Genomic DNA, 12,129 nt, shown 5'->3' with positions numbered 1-12,129 from the left:
AGCAGGGACATGAACCCTAAGCTAAACCCGGAGGAATATTTGATTTTGATGTATGGCGGAATTTAACACTCTGGTGGTGCGTAAGCCATGTTTTGGTCTTCCAACTGGTTGCCCTGAATGTCTCTCTGCATATATCTATCTCAAATTCGCTAAAATTCCCTTCCACTTGGATTTCCACCTCAATAACCCTCATACCGGTAAACCCCTTTTGTAATCTCTCTCAGGATTATGGTTTCACATTTCCATCTCATATTTTTATTCATTTTTTACTTTGTTTGCTTATGGTTATGCACTTTTTGTTTTGTTTAGATCAAATTCCCTACTTTGAGTTTGGTGACTGTGTGGCTTATAACAACGAGAGAGAGGGTATCGTTGAGTGCTTGAAGAAAGATGTTGGGGTTGTTGATTTGGACAGTGGGTTTTCTACAGTCCCTGAGTGGATTTCAACCAAAGCAATTCTCACCACTTGGCTTGCTGATGCACTTGCCTATGAACTCTGGTTAGGGGGTGAAGGTTCCTCTGCTTATAGCATCTATTACTCTGATCTTCCATGGCCATTGGGGAAGATTCTATATTGGAAGAAAGCTCATTGGGTAAAGCTGAAACATGGGATTACTAATGACAATGCTGAAGTAAAGAAAGAAGAGGTCAGTTTATTTTTCTTTCCTTATGTAACTACGTTCGTTAATTTCATATTTGGGAAATTTGTGTTTTTGGTCTCTATACTTCCGACCAAACATGATCATGGTCCGTATTGTTTCATATCAATGAATTTGGTCATTAAACTTTAAAAAATGTTGATTTGGCCTCTCCTCCATAAGAATACATTTTAAAGGTAAGAGGGACTAAATCCAAATGTATTGTTTTTTTTTTTTATGAAATTTTGAGGAAGTAATTCGTCAATATGACAGCATAAGGGTCTTGATCATGTTTGACCCAAAGTATAGGGTTTCCTTCGTTTGTGTGATTATGTTAGTAAGCAGATTTATTATTTTGCGTGATTTTCTCTTTAATTTGGCATCTATGCTTAGTTATTAGTGATGGACAGATTTACGAGAGAGCAAACTCTGGATATGATGCCTTGTCTACTTACTTAGGCGAACAGAATTACTTACATGAAAACAGGTGATTTTCTCGGGTTGAGCTGTACATGAAGTCGTAAGCTTATATTTTGTTAGAGCATTTTGTGGGGAGACTTTGGTTTGTTTTTCATTTTTAGAGAATTTATTAACTTCCACCTCCAGGTGATGTATTCATATGCTTTATTTGGTTTATCCAGGCCATCAAGCTTAGATGCTATTTTTCTTGCACATGGACTAGTTGTTCTTCAAACTTTACCTGTAAGTATTAATATCAATTAACAGTGTTTCTATTGTTTGTTTTGAGATGGTTATGGATACTCTAGTGGCAGCTTGGTTTATACTGGCCAATTAAATTGGACAAGGATTGTTATGGAGGTTACATTTTACACTTTGAAACTATCATAAATGTGGTTAGATTCTCAATATAAGAATAAATGTTTTTGGCATTCTATAGAAGCAATGTAGCACTTTAGTCTAATAGTTAGGCGAAAGAGGGATATGAAAGTATGAAGTGTTTGTAAATGTTTATATGCATTTGGCAGATTGAATGACGATTGACTAAGATTGTTCTCAAGGAATTGTAGTCGATATTTAAAAGATTTTATCCTAAAAATAAGAGTATTAAATCTGGCTAAAATCGGTTCCATATTTGGAAATAAACAGCCATCGTCAATTTCACCATTCTTGTTAGACCTACTAATAGTAAGAGATGTTTTATGCTGTGATGTGGTGTATTTGGGGCTTTATGATCATAAATACTTCTCTTTACCTCTTTGGTGTAAGAAGCATGGGAGTTTGTATAACAATAGACTTAGAAATAATATAATAATTGCAATGAAGTGCACTAGGTGGACAACTTGTAACTTTGACTTGTTATAGTGAGATGGCTGAGCAAATGAGAGATTGCAGATTTGGGATTCCTGGTTTTCTTATGGAGAAACATGTTTTATAATCCTAATCCGATATTAGGCAATAAACTAATCTTTGACACAAAAGCCTTGTAAGCTTATGTACTAGGTTTCCTTACATTCTTCTACCTATGAGATTCCTGGCCTTTCTTAAGTAAGGTCAGATATATAATTTTTTACTTTTTCCTTTTAGTCTGGTTGCTTATTAGAATCACTCAGAGACAGTTGTTTTGAGAAAACTTTAAGCCCCACATCTTTCATTGTTGTACCATCAGGAATCTTCAGTTCTGCGAATCAAGCTTTCAGAGCATGCTAATTTGCTTAGGTATGTGCAACAACGTCAAACAGAGATTCTAGAAGCTGCTCCATCTCCATCCTCTGTTCCACAATTTCATGCTGGTTCATCATCATATGCTTCCAGAAGTCAATCAGGTACATGATATGTTATGGACTTTGTAATTTGACACTTCAGCTTTGTTTGATGAGATTTCTTGGAGAGGCATACCTTTTTATGGAGGGGAAGGGGTATAGATAACTAAAACAGAATCCTTCTCCCTCTCTCTAATTGGTGGGGTAGTATAAAAAAACATCTCTGTTTTCCAGGTTATTAACAAAATTCTATACATGGGTTGGAGTATTCTGAAATTCATAGATTTCCATTGACACGAGAATTATGGGATAGGTGAAATTAACAAATAAAATAATGTCAATCTTTCAGCGTTTTTTAAGATGAAATTTCCTGCTAACTTGTTATTTCTTTTCACTATTATATAAAAATCTGGTACACTCGAGTGAAACAAACGCTATGTTCCAATCTTGTGTAAATTCCTTTTCCCTTCAAATCCATGCCGTTGTGTCATCGATCAATTAACTGAATCCATGTTCTATATCTACTGTTATTGTTACATATTTAAATTAAATTCAAATTTTATTTTTAAGTAATGATTTCATGTTAATGATAAAATAAATTCCACCCTTGGATCTATAGTAAGTTAATTATTCTCATTTTATAATATATAAATTAACTCAAACATCTATTACATCATTGAATGAAGAAATAATTGTTTAATTTTTAAATTATATTTCAAACATGCGTTCATCACTGCTCGTAGAACATTGCATATGATATGGTTAGATTGGTGTTCAGTTCGCTGTGTAAAAAATAACAATTGAGATTGACTTGACCGATGTTTCCTTAGATTAGATTTGCGACCATGTTACCTCATCTTGTGCTTTTGTGTGATAAAACAAAAAGTTTAAATATATTTTTAGTCAATGTAAAATTAACGATTTTAATTTTATTTTTTATAAGAACAGTTCTTTGGTTTTCGTCCCAAAGAGAATGAAGTTTCTTTTATGGGAACTAAAATTCAATTAAAAATAAGGCTCTTAGTAATTGTCTCCTAATTCCTATATCTTGGTCTGCCTTTTAAATTTCATCATGTGGTCATATATAGATCATGGGAAAAAAATGTATTATCATTATACAGTAAATTAATAATTATGTGAAAATGTCTATTTGCTAATTTAAACTCTCATGTCCTGTTATTCTTCAAAAAGCTTGATTTGTTATTTTTTTTTAATTAGGTTCGAAGCCTAAGAATAAACCCAAAAAGGAGAAAACACAGGAGGAGAAAACCTTCAAAAGGAAGGCCAAATATTTTGTGGTAGCACAGTTGGTTGCAGTTGTTGTGTTCCTCACACTAATGACAACGTATGATGATGCTGAACTGGAGTTAGATGATGGTGGTCTTGATTACGATGAATGAAATTGCCTTTGTTCGTATATCTTTCTTCAATGACAAAGACAAAGCTGCCACCAACCTTAATAAAACAAGTATCTCCTACTTTGTTAGCATGCAAAATTGGAAAATTACCATTCATTATAATTTTCTAGTTATGAGGCCCATTGTTGTATACACGAGTGTTAAACAGATTGATAATGGGAAGTTGCCATTGTCTATTGAGTTGTCGGAAATGAATGATGCCAAGGGGTGGATAAGCGTACGGCTCTTTTATTAGGCTAGATTTGTGAAATCCGCATGTTCAATTGATTTGATAATATTATCAAAAATACTTTCGTAGGCTTGTATTGTTTTCTAAAGGTCCACAATAAACAGATTGGTTCGTGGGTCTAAATAGAAATTTGAAAAAAAAAATTAAAATTTACCCGTTTCAAATAAATTTATTTATTTATTTTCTTTTATTTTGTTGAGATAAAATTTATTAAATTAAAATCTATTACCAATAATAATCTGTTATCAATAAAAATAGGCACAATTTTGTTGTTCTCTCCTTCATTTTCTCTTGAAATTTTATTAATTGATCATGCAAAAATGAATGATGAACTTGATCTGTTTTAAATGCAAAAGCAGCATTCACAATTTTGTGTACATGTGTCTGAAAGAAAGTATTGCTAACGCTCTTTGTTACTCTTCGTTATTATGACCCGAAGTCCACTTTGTATGCTCGTTTAAGTGTTGAATTTTCAACTTTTGGGTTGTATCTTTTGTTAATGGTTAAAGTTTTTAGAATCTCAATTCAGTTTTCAGACTTTAAGTAATTTTAAGTAGATCTTCTTTTTAAATATATAATAAATAAGTCATTTATGTTAATTTGACTTAAATGCCATGAAGTTTTGATGAACTAGAATATATTTCATTGACGTGTTTAATCCACTCCTTTTACATGTCGCCTTCTTAATATGCACTTCCTTCTCCATCTCCATGTATTTCTCGTTCTGCAAGATTCCCATCATCTTCTTTTAGTAGCCTTCACCATCTCCAAAGACCACTGAAACTTCCTATTCATCGACTTGAACTAGGATTGTCAAAATTGTTAGACTTTGGTCCTCCAAACCTTCCTATTTCACTGAAGTTTTCATGGCTAGATCGGAGTTATTATAACCAGCAGAACTGGAATTTCCATAACTAGATCAGCCAAATCCAGAAAGCCGGAAACAAAGTCAGGGTTGGTGAGTCATTGGATCAAAACTGATATGAATAAACTTTTTCTTTAAATGAGATATGAAAACAGCATAAGCCCGACAGCTAATGAGATATCGCAATAGTAACTCTATATAGAATCTGCAAAACAATGACTTTGCAGATATTGCAGAGAAACAAGGGATTTCACTCCCTTCTAACCAAATATGAAATTGCTTTAGCGTTATGTAGAAAAAAGGAGACCTCAGTCTCTGTATATGCAGAAACGATATTATACTTCTAACAAAAAACTGCACTAGGGTGAGTGATCGAAAACACCTTTTAAGATGAAAGACAAAGACAGAGGAGTCAAATTAACAAATCAATTGTCATAAACCTCTAAACCTCTAAACACCGTTCATGATAAATTGCTTTGACGTCTGCATGTGGGTTAGTAGTAATACTTCAAGGACCAACATATTCAACAACCTAAAGAGAGTTTAAATCCCCTAATAACAACACCAAATCCAGACATTCCTGGATTGAGTTCCGTATGAATTGAGTTTAAGAAGACATATTCAGTGGATAACTTAGTTAGCATTCGAACTTATTATTCAGATTCCCTTTTATAATACTTTAAATTACAACTTCGCTCAAGAGAAACTAAATCTACAATGTGAAAGTAGTTTAGAAAACTGTTTTTTAAAACCAAAAGTAGGAAAGCAAACGAACTTAACTATAATAACTTTCCTCTCTTGTTTGAGTATTTAAGATCCCCAAATTAGAGAACTTCAAAATGTTCTTAAAATCTTAAAAAAAAGAGGGTCGATCTTGAGCATTACATTGAAAATTCTCATTCCCCTCTCCAAACTACAAAAATTGTCTAACAGTGGTGAGAGATTGGCATAAAATTTTTCCCTCCCCTTTTCCTTTCATCTAAATTTATCCTTCCACTGAAACCCCTTGCTAAACTATTTAAATGAATAAAAAAATGTAAGCCACCTCTATCTATATCTATGTATCAGTTCCACAAGAAATCTGCTGCAAGTTCACATTCTCCCATTTCTTAACAATTTCATTGTATCCCTCAGCATAATCAACAGAAAACTCTGCCATTGAGCTCATAGCAGTTGACATACCAGCACAGAGCACCTCAATAGCAACTTCAGCCAATTTCTCAGTACTCATCACTTCTTCAACATGACAAACTTCCACCATTTTCATATTCTCATCGTGTTCTTTTGATCCAACTTGATTTCTTCGAGTTTCTTCTCTTGATTGTTGTACATAGAAGGACCCTATTCCTGCTGCAAAATAGTCTATGCCATCAAGTACTGCAGTTTCTTGAAGGACATCTAGACGCCTTGACCACTGAACACAAAGTCCAAATAATGGATGAGTGCCACTAGACCTACGAGGAGAGCATGCTAGCTTTGATGGATCATGCTCACATCTCACACACCTTAGAAGCCAGCCAGTTAGACCATGGATATATGATCTTTGAGAACTGATCCACGATGCAAAGGTGTTTCGCCAATGTCTCAGTTCAGTTTCAAGACTGGAGACAGAACGAGCAAGCCTTTGTCGATCAGTTAGTGATTTGGCACACTGTTTTCTCGCATCAGTGTCAACAAGAAGAATCTTGGCTTCATCTAAGGTTCTCTGCTGTGCCTGATGGCATTCTGCCATCACTTTCCACATCTTGGCAAGCCTGTTAGTTTGTACGTTAAATCAGCATACAAGATACTTTATTTGTAATTACATGCATTTGATACGTTGCACAAAAAGCGTTCTTGTATGCATAGCCATACGAGCCCGTGATCAAAGTTTTTACATAAAAATGGATTTATAATCTTATGGCCTACTACTGCATAGACAAAGTTAAGTACATGCTCGGTAAACTTGAGAGCTCTAATATACAGAGTATCGTAAAATTAATTATAAGTAGAACTTTTTAACTCTAACTAACTGTACTATTACCAGACAAAGACTAGCATTATTAGCATAGAGAATGAACATACAGGACAAATTGGAATATTCACAGTGAAAATCCTTTGAATTGTGGCAGAAGTGAGTTTTATACGTACCCTTGCACCAGTTCAAACAGCTGGGGATGCAACTCCTCATCCCTTAGAGTTTCAATTCTCCTGGAAATAGATTCAACTGAGTGTATTGAAACTGTTATCTGGGTATGTAGATCTCTAATGGCTGCCCTTGTTTTATCAATGGAAGAGGGTTCCTCTCCATTTACATCATGATTCCTGAGTTGCTGACATTTTTTTTCATATGCAATTCGAACACGTTCTCCAGACTATTGGAGAAGAAAGTGAGCATAGCATTAAGTTTCCCATTATAAAATTGTATAAAATCATAAGCAACATGACCTTTAACAATAATCATCTAAAAAATTCAACTAAATGAGAGATTGAAAAAAATTATTGAATTAAATAAATTAAAGGCCTCCACTGTGATTTCTTTTCAAATACCTATTAAACATCTATAGGAAAATGTATACTTGTCAATTAGAGGCATTAAATAAGTACTTTGAAATCTTATTTAAATGTAATGTTTATAGATGGATTGACAAAAATTATGAGTGAATACTTATTGTTTCATACCCAAACGATTCTCTACATAGCAGCTTAGTGATAATTGAACAATGGCCAGTAAAAGGTTTAGAAAATTTGTATTGACGACCAGATGGAGGAGTTATTAGTTTTAACAGGCTATATTTCAAGCACCAATTATCTTTACCAAAGCATGTCATCTGAGAATTTTATTGAAATAATTTTACAATGAATATGGGTTTAATAATAGTTCAAGGATAGATGTTAAGTAATAAATGAAAAATTCAGTAATATACCCTGACTTCCTCGTAGAGTTTCTTCTCCCACGCATATAACCTGTCTAACGTTGACTGATGACTAACAGAAAACAAACAATCTTCCTCGGATGGATCATCGGTGCCTTCGAAATCCTCATTCGTAGTGTCTGAAGAATTCGCTAAAATTCTTGATGAGGATGTTCGTAAGGAAGCTGAGCGGAACAGTGCTATTGGGTTCAACATTTTTGATGCTGCAAAAGGAAAATAAGTCAAATTTATATTCTTGAAAATTTCCCAAATAGGTATGAGCGAAAGAAAAATGATGCACAAAAATCAAATGAAAACTTGGAAACAAGTAACATTATTTTTCTATGCAAGGCAAATACATTTTCTATATTATGGTAGATTGACTTTTGAAATGGGAAATGAAAAGAAAATTGCAAGCTTGAGAAATCAAACGTTATTAATGTTCTCAAGCATTGCCAAATATTTGGTTCCTACAACATAACAGAGCAAATATGAAAGTTATTATTGAAACTTGAGGCTCGACATACAAACCAGAATACCGAAATGGAGCATGCCATAACAATAATACTTGAAACAAAGTCAAAATATAAATTGAATACTTCCATCAAACCTGACAGTTCATTTGGTGCTGCCAGATTCTGAGTTTTCTTGGCCTCTAACAATGCGGAGACATCAGTAGCCGCATTGCAGATTGTTGTGAATTGAGCTTCAAGATCCCTTATCACTTCAGCCATGCTTGTTGGTCTTTGGTTTACATAAACAGTAAAACCAGGAGTGTCTTCCTTGGCTTCTTGATTACCAGTTTCCATTTCCTGACCAGCAGTTTGAGCTTTAGATACCTGTAAACATTCACCGCCATTGGCTTGTTCTGTGACTTCATTCACAGTTCCAGTTTCAGCAGCCGTTCCCTCCACTTCCTTCTTGTGTTCATCAACATCTTCAACCGTGACTTGTTCTTTAGACGAGTTTACATCAATTTTGCCTCTTACTTCTGCTACATTTCCCTTTTCATCAAAATCCTCTTGTTCAGTTCCATCTTGTTCCAGGTCTGGTATTCCTTCTTCTTCTCGGACCTGCCTCAGTCCTCCGATCTCATTATCCATCCCAGTCTGGCCAAAACTAATTTGGTTGGGGTAACCATAATAGTCCAATGCTGAAAAAGGGTTCCAAAATGATTCCCATAGGGAAGATTGAGGTGAAGGAGGAGGGATATTAGGCCTATTATTGGGAGAATAAGCAAAAATTGAGGAATTCACAGGTGGGGATTGCATAGGAAAGAAATCATCAATGCCAAACTGGTGCATTGGATAATATGTTTCGACCCGAACCACTTCCGGCGACTGAGGCCTTTCCTCAACTGAAATTGCTGGAGTACCACCCGGCCTTAAGTAATTCACCTTCAAAGTTGATTTGGGATCAAAATCAATTGTTGTTGGGCTGAAGGATTTTGATGATAAGGGAATGAAGCTAAGAGGACTGGTTTTCTTCACAGGTGTGGAAGGTGGGCTTATGAATGAATCTAACGGCAAATGGTGCGACTCATCGCCTTCAAAGTAATCTAGCAGTGCTGCTGAAACCCTTTTCAGACACTGAATGTATGCCACATGCTCAGTAGCAAATTGAGCTCTTTGCTCAACAGCCTGTTTGATGAAACGTTTTCTATCTTTGCAAAGCTTGACTGCCTCTTCATCATCCAACCTTGATTGAGAACATCCCATCTCTTCTCTATGCCTTTCCTATGAATATATCAGGATTGCGTTAAAATGAATATGAATATCAAAGGATTTAGATTTTTATCTATCGCAAATCTGTCCACAGAAACAGGAAAATTCAACATATACATCGAATGCCATAAAAATTGAATTGGAGTGAAAAAAAACAATAAGAAAGTAAATTCAACATTATTATAACCAAAAGAAATGCATCAGGGTAAATAAAGTTAGATGCTTTTCTTTGCTATCAAGACTAAATAGGGCAAGCAATGTAAATATAGATTTGACCAATTGAAACAAGTAATGGAGATTCCTCTATGCTTTCCGTTGGACACAATGCCGAGACAATAATAAAGCATAGAACTTTTTATTTGGGAACCTTTGTTTTGGGCAAAGGTGAGAAATAAACACCCTATATTTTCAACATAAACACGTCTTGAAGTGAAATTAATAAAGGGTGGACATTAAAACAATCCTCAATCATCTGAAGAGGAGGAAAAACCTTATTCAGATCACAAACTAGGGGGCAAACAATGGTGTTAAAGATTTACATAAATACTATTACGGAAATTGCAGAAACGGTGTCAAGAACATCTGCAACGAGGAAATATGACACCAGAGATGGAAGGTACCGATTTCACCAAAAACTGAATGCAGCTTCACTCACTCTCTTGCTGTGAAGAGTTGAGAAATGCAGAACCAAAAAAATGCTAAGGAGGGTTTGATTAAGTGTACAGATGAACAGTGTGAAGCATTGAACTGAGGAGCATACCTCACAATGGAGACGTTGAACTCTGTGTGGGAGAGAGAGAGAGAGAGGGAGAGAGAGACGTTGAGAAAACAACGGTCAAAACATGCAGAACTAGAATGAGAGAGAGAAACAGTATTGTGTGGGGAACACAAAAAGAAACAGTTTAAAGAGCAATGACTGAAAAGGTGACACCTAAGTGCACTGCCCTTCGTGTTGTATTTAATTTCTTCACTGCCACAAATGGGAAATGTCAATAGAAATGGGAAAAAAACTCTACTCTGCTTATCTTTTGAATTGAATTTTCAGTTATTTTAAATCAAAGACAAATATACTATAGTTGTAGGTTTCAAAATATTTTTAAATTATAATTAATGTTCAGTTTATAATGACTTTTAGTTTTTAAGATTTTTAAATTTTTGGTTTCGATCACTTTTAACTTAAATATAATTTTTAAAATTTCTAGTGTTAAAATAAATTAGTAGAACTCAAAACAATGACCTAGTGAGCCTGACCAAATTAAAAAATAATAATTTCAAACCATGAAAGAGTCATGTTTAAAAAGAAATTATGTCAATGTGGTTTAACTCGTTGAATTATAACTATGTTGATTGATGTGTAAAATTTTAGAAGAAAAAAATAGTAAATGACAATTTGTAATTAAATTTGCAAAGAATATTTTTCATAAAATAAATAAAAAATGACAAATAATAAGAATAACTTGATTTTTGTATAAATAAATCTAATGATATTTTTATGAATAAAGTAAAATAAAATTCATACAAAGATATTCGGTTTGCACCCACTTGTAAATGAGCATACCATGTTAGAAGTGAACTTTAAACCTGACTCAACCCAATAAAATTGATCTATGGTGGTGAGGTTTACACCTACTTATAAATTATGAATTGGTTTTATCTTTAATCGATGTCGGATTTCCAACAATTATACTTCTATGACATTTGTAAATTTTAAAGACAATTCGTTTGGAAACTAAAACAATTATTTGTAACTATTAATTTAAAATATAGTTCAATGTTTTAATGCCTAAAATAAATAAAAACTACTGCAATACTAATTAACAATTTGAAATTAGTTACAGAACATTTAGGTCTATAACTTTATGTAGATAATTGTTTATAATTCTATATATAATCGTATATATAATTATGTCCTATAAATAAAATACACGCTAGTGAGTCTTTGACACCTCTGTTAAAAGAGACAACAAATATTTGACATATTTTTTCTCCAACATGTGTTACATATTTATATGCACACAATCACACATGTAAAAAACAATCTTACAATCTTTACCAAGTGCATTTTCTAGACCTATACATTTGGTGAATCATTACTATTAATTGTTAACTTTATTTCAAATACCAACGTAATCTTTTCTTTATTTTATGGATAATGATATTTTCTCAACATTTTTTTAACAACATTTTAACATTATTTACGTGTTATTCTGTGATTGGTCTATGTTGGTATTTATAATTATTATTATTAGTTGTGGAATAATTTTGAATCAATTACAGAATGACACGTAGATAATGTTAAAATGTTGTCAAAAAAATATTGTCAAAGTATCATTATATATAGGTTTTCTAATATATTATTGAAACTATTGTTACAAAAACCTCAATTTTATATTGTATGAATAAATATGAAAAAAAAGTGCAATTAGGTCTCACATGCATCAATTACACGTTTATTTGGATTAATTTTTGTTATATATTGTGTGAATAAATATGAAAAAAAAGTGCAATTAGGTTTCACATGCATCAATTAGACGTTTATTTGGATTAATTTTTGTTAATTATAATTGTGAACCTGTTAAGAATTAAGACAGAATTGATTCACACCATGTAAATTTTTTATACTTATACTATGTATTTTAA

The 12,129-nt window shown here is 33.3% G+C and overlaps 2 protein-coding genes across 5 annotated transcripts; one reads left to right on the top strand and one right to left on the bottom strand.

Annotated features, from left to right (window-relative positions):
- Positions 1–4,078, top strand: LOC108322108 (mitochondrial outer membrane import complex protein METAXIN). Its single transcript, XM_017554088.2, has 6 exons — positions 1–197; positions 310–647; positions 1,049–1,125; positions 1,280–1,340; positions 2,266–2,422; positions 3,578–4,078. Exons 1-6 carry the CDS (start codon positions 53–55, stop codon positions 3,757–3,759), a joined length of 960 nt encoding a protein of 319 aa, XP_017409577.1. The 5' UTR covers positions 1–52; the 3' UTR covers positions 3,760–4,078.
- A 1,568-nt stretch (positions 4,079–5,646) lies between these two features.
- LOC108322116 (protein ALTERED PHOSPHATE STARVATION RESPONSE 1) lies at positions 5,647–10,456 on the bottom strand. 4 transcript variants are annotated; one of them, XM_017554098.2, is made up of 5 exons: positions 10,250–10,456; positions 8,376–9,496; positions 7,778–7,989; positions 7,002–7,225; positions 5,647–6,625 (listed from the first exon to the last, which is right to left on the bottom strand). In XM_017554098.2, the coding sequence occupies exons 2-5, from the start codon at positions 9,481–9,483 to the stop codon at positions 5,929–5,931; spliced, it is 2,241 nt and encodes a 746-aa protein (XP_017409587.2). In that variant the 5' UTR covers positions 9,484–9,496; positions 10,250–10,456; the 3' UTR covers positions 5,647–5,928. The 4 variants fall into 4 exon arrangements, with proteins under 4 accessions (XP_017409587.2, XP_052724227.1, XP_052724231.1 ...); XM_052868267.1 differs by having other exon boundaries at positions 8,376–9,501; positions 10,250–10,455; XM_052868271.1 differs by lacking the exon at positions 10,250–10,456 and adding an exon at positions 10,110–10,238 and having other exon boundaries at positions 8,376–9,501.
- Between the last annotated feature and the right edge of the window lie 1,673 nt (positions 10,457–12,129).

The sequence above is a fragment of the Vigna angularis genome, chromosome 1 (assembly GCF_016808095.1).
Source record: "Vigna angularis cultivar LongXiaoDou No.4 chromosome 1, ASM1680809v1, whole genome shotgun sequence".
Lineage (NCBI taxonomy): Eukaryota > Viridiplantae > Streptophyta > Magnoliopsida > Fabales > Fabaceae > Vigna > Vigna angularis.
This window is presented reverse-complemented; position numbering and strand designations above follow the sequence as displayed.